General features: G+C 46.3%; 1 protein-coding gene across 1 annotated transcript; it reads left to right on the plus strand.

Annotated features, from left to right (window-relative positions):
* Window positions 1-244: 244 nt before the first annotated feature.
* On the plus strand, window positions 245-9,024 carry TBR1 (T-box brain transcription factor 1). The gene is made up of 6 exons (XM_029604897.1): window positions 245-1,068; window positions 1,683-1,837; window positions 2,148-2,269; window positions 3,201-3,359; window positions 4,415-4,476; window positions 6,648-9,024. Exons 1-6 carry the CDS (start codon window positions 371-373, stop codon window positions 7,504-7,506), a joined length of 2,055 nt encoding a protein of 684 aa, XP_029460757.1. The 5' UTR covers window positions 245-370; the 3' UTR covers window positions 7,507-9,024.
* The last annotated feature ends 682 nt before the right edge of the window (window positions 9,025-9,706 follow it).

Here is a 9,706-nt window from a genome sequence, read left to right on the forward strand (position 1 = left end):
ATCCTTCAATTTGCCATTCCCCATGACCGGGAGCCAGGTGATTATCCTAATTAATGTCTATCTAATTAAATTACTGTCAGCAGTTAACCAATGGCAAGAGTCGTTTCATTCGCTCTTTAAGCAGCAAGATCAAAAAGTGAGTGTTTTCTGATTGCTGCATAGTGTCAATTGGCCAATCTCTTCTCCCAGGGAAAAAAAAAAAAAAAAAGTAGATCAAACCTTTGGGAAGCCCTTGCCGGAAAGAGGTGCTTTCCCCCCTTGCTTAGGATTTTTCCCTGGATGTCTAGTTCATGTTAAAGAGTGCTTTGGAAACGAGCTGGGGGCGGCGGCGGCGGCCGCTGGCGGGGCTAGGTGGGCTGCCTTGGGAGCTATGCAGCTGGAGCATTGTCTCTCTCCGTCTATCATGCTCTCCAAGAAATTTCTAAATGCGAGCAGCAGCTACCCCCATCCGGGCGGATCCGAGCTCGCCTTGCATGATCATCAGCCCATCCTCTCGACCACTGACAACCTGGAGAGAAGTTCGCCTTTGAAAAAAATCGGCAGGGGGATGACGAATCAGTCTGCCACAGACACTTTCCCTGACTCCAAGGACGCGCCAGGGGACGCGCAGAGGAGTAAGCTGTCTCCTGTCTTGGACGGGGTCTCCGAGCTTCGTCACGGCTTCGATGGCTCGGCGGCAGAGCGCTACCTCCTGTCTCCGAGTAGCCAGCCGCCCCAGCCAGCCTCCTCGGCGCCCGCCACCATGTTCCCGTACCCGGGCCAGCACGGGCCGGCGCACCCCGCCTTCTCCCTGGGCAGCCCCGGCCGCTACATGGCCCACCACCCGGTGATCGCCAACGGACCGTACAACAGCCTGCTGGGCAGCTCCTCGCCGCAGGGCTACCCGGCCGCCGGCTACCCGTACGCGCAGCAGTACGGCCACTCCTACCAAGGGGCGCCCTTCTACCAGTTCTCCACCAGCCAGCCCGGGCTGGTGCCCGGCAAAGCCCAGGTCTACCTGTGCAACAGGCCCCTCTGGCTGAAGTTCCACCGGCACCAGACGGAGATGATCATCACCAAGCAGGGCAGGTAAGGGAGCCCCGGGGGCCATCGCCGGGCCAGAAGCTCTCCCCGTAAAAAAAAAAAGCGTCTTTTTTTTTTCGGTTTAAGAGAGAGAGAGCGGTCAGACGTCTGCCCGGAAAGTGCCAGACTGGGGAGGGGGGGGGGGGGGGGGGGGGAATCCGATGGCATCGCCCATCCAGACAGGGGCAGAGGGGAACCCCTAACGCTAGCAGGGAACTGCGGGTTGTTGTTTTTTTTTTAGGGTCTCTGGTGGCTACAGAGAGGGAGAGACCCGAGAAGTTTGGGGAGCAGAGCTGGGGGGTGGAAATGGATAGGGGAGCACGGGGTTCCCGCTCCTTTTGCCATGCTTGCTTGGTTGCCCCGATGCCAGTCTGGGCTTGGGCAGCTCTCTCCCTCCCCGGAGAGCCCGCGACAGCCTGCAAAGCCTTGTAAAATGTCGAACCGCCTGGGGAGGAAAGGATGGAGAATTTTTGTCGGATTTTGGAGATTTCTATTGTCCCTTCAAGCGGGCTGGAAGGTGACTGGTTCGCGTTCTCCCGGGACACTAACTTTAGTGCAAGAAAGGATTATTTCTTTTTTTTGTGTCTATTTCTTTCTTCTTTTTTTTCCCTCCCCCGTAGGCGTATGTTTCCTTTTTTAAGTTTCAATATTTCTGGTCTGGATCCCACGGCCCATTACAACATTTTTGTCGATGTGATTCTGGCTGATCCCAATCACTGGAGATTTCAAGGAGGCAAATGGGTTCCTTGCGGCAAAGCGGACACCAATGTACAAGGCAAGTTTTTCCAATTAACACGTTTGCTTCCCTGACACATATTTAGGTGAGAAAGATTAATTAAAGCCTTTGTGCACTGTCTTCGGCGATTTTTTTTTTTTTGTTCCTTTTAATAAACGAGATCTGGCCGATGCTTGCAAAAAAAAAAAAAAAAAAGAGCTAACAATAAAATGCGTAGAAAGTGTATGCCAGGAAGCGTCTGAAAATGTATAATTTTAAATAGCATTAACTAGGTCATCGTGGAGGTTTTCCACGAGATGTGGACATGTAAGGGACATATATATATATTATTTTTATTCTGATACCCTAGGAAACCGAGTGTACATGCATCCTGACTCTCCCAACACAGGAGCGCACTGGATGCGACAAGAAATCTCCTTCGGAAAATTAAAATTAACAAACAACAAAGGAGCCTCAAACAACAACGGGCAGGTGAGTGACAGCAGCCACTCCCTCCAGAAGCAACCCCAAAAATTGCCATGACGGCTTCCTTTCCCTACGTGCTAAACAAACACCGATTTTCCCGTAAGAATGTGCACATTTCCTGTATTGTTTTGCAAGCTATTTTCAGGATTAAGAAAGGTGGACAGGGGGGGCGTAGGGAACGCGGATGCTTTTCGGGATTAAAAACGCAATTTCAGAACATGTAAAAAAAAATATTTCGAATCGTTCACCGTCCTTCAATAAAGCCACATGTCGCCATGAAATATGTACAGTGCACCGAGAGATGACAACGATTGAATCAGATTGTGTAATTTAAATTAGTGAGATGATATGTCTGTTCACAAAAATACGAATTTCTACGGATGCATAATGCTTTAATACAACCACACATGTAACTAAACTGCTAGATGTGTGCTTGCATCTATGCACGTACCTACAATGTGTGCGAGCTTTATTTATATTGTAACCTCTGATAATGTGTGCTTGTCCGCGTGTGTGTGTATATATATAGAGAGAGAGATATAAATATTTCACTGAGAATTGACTTTTTTTTCCCAACGGTGCACAATTAGAAATATTATATGTGTATAAGATGAGAAGAGCTTACTTTTTTTTTTTTTTTTCGGATCTCATTCTGCTATATTAAGCTCGATCAGAGACAACGCATTGGGATCTCACGGGGCTGCCAGCATCTCTACTTATTTATTGAAAAATGGCCCGGGTAGATTTAGTGAAATCTCCCGATGCAGGGTGGACTAAGGGCAACGCATGCCCTCTTGGATTCACAGCCCCTCTGCCACCGGATCTGGGGGGGGACGGGGACACCGATCCTCGCCTGCTCGGCCCCAGAACGCTGTCGGGGAATGTCCTCTCCCTCCGCCTGTGACTCTTCTCTTCTTCTTCTCTTTCCCTCCGCCAGATGGTGGTTCTGCAGTCCCTGCACAAGTACCAGCCCCGGCTGCATGTGGTGGAGGTGAACGAGGACGGCACGGAAGACACCAACCAGCCGGGCCGGGTGCAGACCTTCACCTTCCCCGAGACGCAGTTCATCGCCGTCACCGCCTACCAGAACACCGATGTAGGGCCCCAGCGTACCCGGCGGGGAGGGGAGCGCTTCCCGGTCGGACGGCTGCCTGGGGGGTTTTGGGGTTTTTTTTTGTTTTTTTGCTTGCGGCCATGTGATTCTCCCCTGGCGGCCTAAGTCTCTCCAATTTGGCAACGCCTTTTGTTTTTCTTTCCCTTCACCCTTAAAAGGGATCCTTGCAGTTAATTTACAGCTTTAAAAAAAAAAACCAACCCCAAAAACTGCAACGATCTCATCTGCCCTCTTAATAATATTCTCCTCGCCTGAGGGGAGAGCTCTTACGCCGGTGCTCTCACCTTTCTCCTGGGTGACACCGAAAGGCGAATTTTCCATCAATTGTGACTTGCCTGAAGGATGGCGAAGTGTCTGTTACACTGCCCCATGTGCGTGGCGATAACGTAAATATGTGTCAGATGGCATTTAAGTGAAGCTTCCATGCCTAAATACACCTAATCTAGTTGGGGAAACCTACAATTCAGGATGGCACCCAGACTTCGAACATTTGTCCCGCTCCTGTTAACCGGTACCCGGAATACCTGCTATTCAAAGCGGGTCTGCTTTACAATGTATAATTCCCAGACCAACCTATATTGTTCCTTTTTTTTTTTTTTTTTAAATAACGTAATGGCCACATATAAAAAGTTAAGATTGGGGGTGATTTATGTCATAAAAAGAAAACATTTCGTTTTCAAGATCCCCATTTTTACCACTTGTCTGTAAACCCATATTTCTTAAACTTTCTTTGTACACCTGCAAGAATGTATTTTACATGGGCAAAGTTCTGTATTTAATCTATAGTAAACGCCAGAGCACAGAAAATAACATTTCTGAGATAAAGGCAATTCTAGGACTTGCTCGGATTAAGGCAAAATCTGACACAGTTATAGGCAATATTTCAATCTTATTTTCTCCTCCTTGTTTAATTATACGGATATAGGTTTGAATTTCCATTTCTAGAGTTTCCATTATAATATAATACTGGGCGCATTAGCCTGATGTAACTTCCATCGTAAAGGGCCCTCATAGCTTTTGTGCTTAATTTCTTTCAGATCACACAATTAAAAATTGATCACAACCCATTTGCAAAAGGATTTCGAGACAATTATGACACGTAAGTAAGCTTAAAATAAAAATCTCCATATCACTGTGTATTTATGCAAAAATGTATGTGTACTTAAGCTGTCTAGCTGTTCACTTTCATTTCGAAAAAATGTTTTTAACAGTCTAAGAAAAGGAAATGAAATTATTAAAGTTTGTGACCATTTTCTTGGATTTCGTCAATATTGTCAAATGACAAGGTTTCCCCCAGCTTTGATTTCAAACTAAGTCCCAGAGAACTTAAAACTGAAGGATATTTAGTCAGAGTTTGGAAAAAGATTTTAAAGCCTGTTTTCTTCTCAACTGAAGTAGTCAGTCTCGCCTTTTTGTATAGTACCTGTTTTATCCACCATATTTGTGTTTGTTCTACAGAAAAGAAAATGGTTCAAGAAAAATCCAAATTATGTATCATGGTATTATCTATGCAAAATGACCCTGAACTGTATCCCACCGTAAAAGACTATGCTAGGAGAAAAAAACCCCAAAACAAAACCCCAAACCTTAGTCCAGGAAAAATAATTGGATCTCATCACCTACTGGCGAAACGGTGACGAAAAATATTCTCTAATGATCAAGTTAAATTGGGATTTAGTATTGTCATATGATCATTCCGCCACTCATTAGATAAAATGATTAAATGGAAATAGCTAGCCACAAACAATTTTAAAATATTAAATTTTGCTTCTAAACCGTCTGAATTCCATTTCACCAGCTATACTAAAATCTTCCGATTCAAACATTTTTTTTTTCACATCTGGTGCAATTATTATCCCGTTTGGCTGACATCGTGACCTCTTCAAGCTCATGGTGGTCAGCGGGTCTAATCTCTGGGAGGGTGCTGAAATAATTAGCCAGTTGATAAAAGAATGGCCGCCTCTGCTGTACTATCCCTGCTTTTTGACATCTCCCTGTTCCCTTCCATTTATTGAGGGTTTGCGGCGATTTTGAGGTTTGCCTGATCAAGGTCTTTCTGGAAACCACTTATTTTTGTTGTTTAATTCTTAGTACTAACAACAGTGAAAAGAAAAAAAAAAAAAGTAATAGGAAGGCAAAACATCCCGAGCTGGGATATCCTAGAAAAAGAACTCTCCCTGTATTCAAAGGCCTTTCCAGCTTAGAAATGTTGGTTTATGGCTGTACCCCGTCGTGATCCGTGGCTGGCAGAACAGAATTTTGTCAGCGCTATACATTTCATTTCACTTGCGCTGCTAAGTCGCTGTTTTAAGCCTGTCTTTAAGATCGGAAATGCGCCTCCAGGACTAGTACCAGCGAGTGGTACCGATTCTAATTGCTGGCAGAGGTTAATGGAGGCAAACCCGCTATAAAATGGGCCGCTTTTCCACCCTGCGGTTCTGGCTTCCCTTCTCTTCTCCCTCGCCTGCTGAAGGGCAGTGGGAGAAACGCTAAGGAGGCAGCCGCAGGTCTTCCTTGTCCCCCTCTGTCCTCCGCACCTGTTTCAAGCCAGCGTAATAAGACAAGCGAGCCTGGCAAAGGGCTTCACACTTTCACAATTCACAAGGTTTTTTTTTCCTTTTTTTTTCATTTGCTCATCTTCCCAATCCTCTGCTGCTACCTGAAATTGCTTCTTTTTTTTTTTTTTGATCGCACACACACCAAAAAAAAAAAGTCACGTAAAGTATTTTCACAACTGCTGGTAATAGGCTAGGATGGGGAGTGGGAGGTTGGTTGATCCCTTAGTGGCTGAACTGCAGCGCGGATATTGGTGGGGAAAGCACGGGCCCCTCACGCTGAAGATTAGATACCTTACCCAGAAAATAGGGTAGCACAGGCAGGGAGCATAAACCTCACCCAATCCCATCGATTGAGGAGTGACAGGATGGGGATGGGATGTTTCAACCGGTACAGGAAATGTTGTTGACAGTCAGCAAAGAAAAATGACACCTGAGGAAAAATAATTTCTTATCAGTTAAAAGGTCATGAGCTAGGGAGCCTTTCTCAAGGGCCATGTTGGGGATTAGGTCTGACTGCATGAGGTCAAACTAGGAAGAACAAATCCAGCTTATGCACAAGGGTAAAGCGTGTATGCATAAAGCTCGAGTGTCAATAATAATAATAATAATAATGATTCTGTCTGTCATAAATGCTACCCAGGTATTTATATATTCCTGGCCGGGCTGCTTTCTCTTTGCGTGCCCTCTCCCTAACCGGCTGTCTTTTCGGCAGGATCTACACGGGCTGCGACCTGGACCGCCTCACCCCCTCGCCCAACGACTCGCCCCGCTCGCAGATCGTGCCCGGGGCGCGCTACTCCATGGCCAGCTCCTTCCTGCAGGACCAGTTCGTCAGCAACTACACCAAGGCGCGCTTCCACCCGGCCGGCGCGGGGCCCGGCGCGGACCGCAGCGTTCCGCACACCAACGGGCTGCTGTCCCCGCAGCAGGCCGAGGAGCCCGGGGCGCCCTCCCCGCAGCGCTGGTTCGTCACGCCGGCCAACAACCGCCTGGACTTCGCCGCCGCCGCCGCCGCCTCCGCCTACGACGCGGCCACGGACTTCGCCGGCAACGCGGCCACCCTGCTCTCCTACGCGGCGGCCGGGGTGAAGGCGCTGCCCCTGCAGGCCGCCGGCTGCGCCAGCCGGCCCCTGGGCTACTACACCGACCCGGCGGGCTGGGGCGCCCGCAGCCCGCCGCAGTACTGCGCCAAGGCCGGCGGCGCCGCCGCCATGCTGCCCTGCTGGCCCAACAGCGCCGGCCGCATGGCCGCCGCCAACCCCTACCACCTGCAGGGGGCGGAGGAGGCGGACAGCCTGGCCACCGAGAGGTCGCCCCTGCAGGGCGCCGAGGACGCCAAGCCCAAAGACTTGTCCGACTCCAGCTGGATCGAGACCCCCTCCTCCATCAAGTCCATCGACTCCACCGACTCTGGGATTTACGAGCAGGCCAAGCGGCGGCGGCTCTCCCCGGCCGACACGCCGGTCTCCGAGAGCGCCTCCCCGCTCAAGAGCGAAGGGCTGCCCCCTAGGGACTGCGAAAAGAACTGCGCCAAGGACATCGGCTACTATGGCTTCTACGCTCACGCCTAGGCGGGAGCCCCGTCCGGGCCCGGCGCTCTCCCTTCTCCGTCTAGCCCGCTGCCCCAGCCGCCTAGGCTTAGGGGAGGAAAGCCAGCTCCCCTCGAGTGTATATTTAACATTTGCACAGTGACCTCTGCCCTCTCAGCACGGACTTCAACTCTGGAGTTAGTTGTGTTGCTGTAGGAATTCCATTTGTACACCTTCGCTGAAATACAATAATGAAAATCCTTTATTATGGCAGCCATTCCTTGATTCACTCCTCCTTCTCCTGGCATGGATATTCAGGCATAAATGCCAGTGTTTTCCCTGTCTGCTGCAAAACAGCGATTTCTTCGTATTTTAATACCAACACTGTTAATAATCAAAATGTTGATTGAGAACTTGAAACCATACAGCGCTTCCTTTCATAACCATTACAATATGTATTAATGCTGGTATGGTAGGAATGTTAATAAACTTAGTGGAACAAAGCCTGTGAAGCGCCTGTAAATAGTGTTAATTTATTGTAAGAATGGTTACCTTTTTTTTTGTATCCGTGTGAAGTCACCAAACTAGTTCAGGATGACCTATTTTAATGTTTTCTTAAGGCTGATTGCTTCCCAGTGCCTCTGAAAATGTAAAATGGTCCGTGCATATAGCAATGAGTAATGGTTTTCTCAATTGTGTGAAATCCCTGCTATGTAATCAATTGATGCTTTAAGCTTTGACACAGCGAGGCAGCACTTGGGACTCCCATCTAGTAGATAATGCTATAATATCAAATCTACTTCCCATTCAATATAATTAAGCTGCAGGATATCCCAAATTTAAAAAAAAAAAACGCATAACGAACGAAGATCTAACTTCTGCAACTTTAAAAACGATTTCAGCGCAAATTATTTACCAACGTGCCAAATCCATTACTGGACGGAGCAGGTGCCAAATATGCTACAAATGGTTTCTGAATTTGCGGTTTTTCGCTTCCTACTGAAAAATTGCAACAATTTGCATACTTGAACTGTTTGGTGACCTGTAGTGTAGTCCAGTGAAAATGAAACGTGTGAGTTTACATTTTGTTGGGTTTTAGTTTTGAAATACCATTTTTTTCCCTATAGACTAGAAGACGTCTGAAATATTACTGCACTGGAAATGCACTAGTATTGCTGCAACTCGATCCATATTTATTTTCCTGTAAGTCATCTTAAATTAAGTAACGAACACAATTCCCCAGTAGAATAGTACGATTTCGAACTTTGTGTAGAGAAATTATGCTTTTTAAAAACTTTTTATTTCCTTTGGCTATTATAAATTATACATTGTGAAATATGCATCATACACAATATTCAAGCTAGAGTCCAGCCGATAAGAAACAATTCCTAATAGAATTTCCGGATATAAACTTGTGTATATTTTTGGCTCCTATGTACAACGAATGTGCTTTTTTAAAATATTTGTTTTGTTATGTCTGTGAACTGAATTATTTATACGACAAGTACAAACTCCATTGAGAAATGTTTTCGTTTTGTGCTTGTTTGTATCGTCTGTGAATTGCAAGTAAAATAAACCTGATAAAACTGTTACATATGGTGTTGAAAGCAGTTCAACGTTTAAAAAATAGTTATTGGGGAAATAATTTTCCCCTTCTTCTGTTAAACAAATAGGTAAATTCATGGGAATTTCTTCGGAAATAGGGTTCATGTCCATAATAGAACTCCGATTCTTCCCTATCTTCGCATCCCTATTTCGTTTTCTTTCACGCCTACTTGTCATCGAATTCTTTCAATAATTGTTCTACATCTCCCCCCTAAAATGTTTCTAAAAATCGGTCCAGCTTCTGCAACGCAGGAGTACCCAGATAATATTCTTTTTGTGTTTTTTTTTGTACTAAGATCTGTTTGATATCAAGTCTTGCATTTGTCCTTTTGTAAAAAATAAAAATTAAAAATATTAAATTAGAAAGCTATAAGAAAATGCCCTCTGGAGATTTTATTTGCATCTATTATGAGGAATGGGGTGGGTCCACACTGAAAATTGCTTACAAATCGGTGACAATTCTTTCCTTATCACCTTTCCTTCAAGAATTTATTTCACGGGTTGGTGCGGTGAAGCGGCCCCTGAGAAGAACCTACATTAAAAAAAAATAATAATACAAACTCCATAGGGGGTGGGTTTTGTTTTCCCAGCCGTTACAGTCTCCCGGGCTCTATGGGAGCTGCCTAGTCCCAAGGTA

Source organism: Rhinatrema bivittatum, chromosome 6 (assembly GCF_901001135.1).
Source record: "Rhinatrema bivittatum chromosome 6, aRhiBiv1.1, whole genome shotgun sequence".
Lineage (NCBI taxonomy): Eukaryota > Metazoa > Chordata > Amphibia > Gymnophiona > Rhinatrematidae > Rhinatrema > Rhinatrema bivittatum.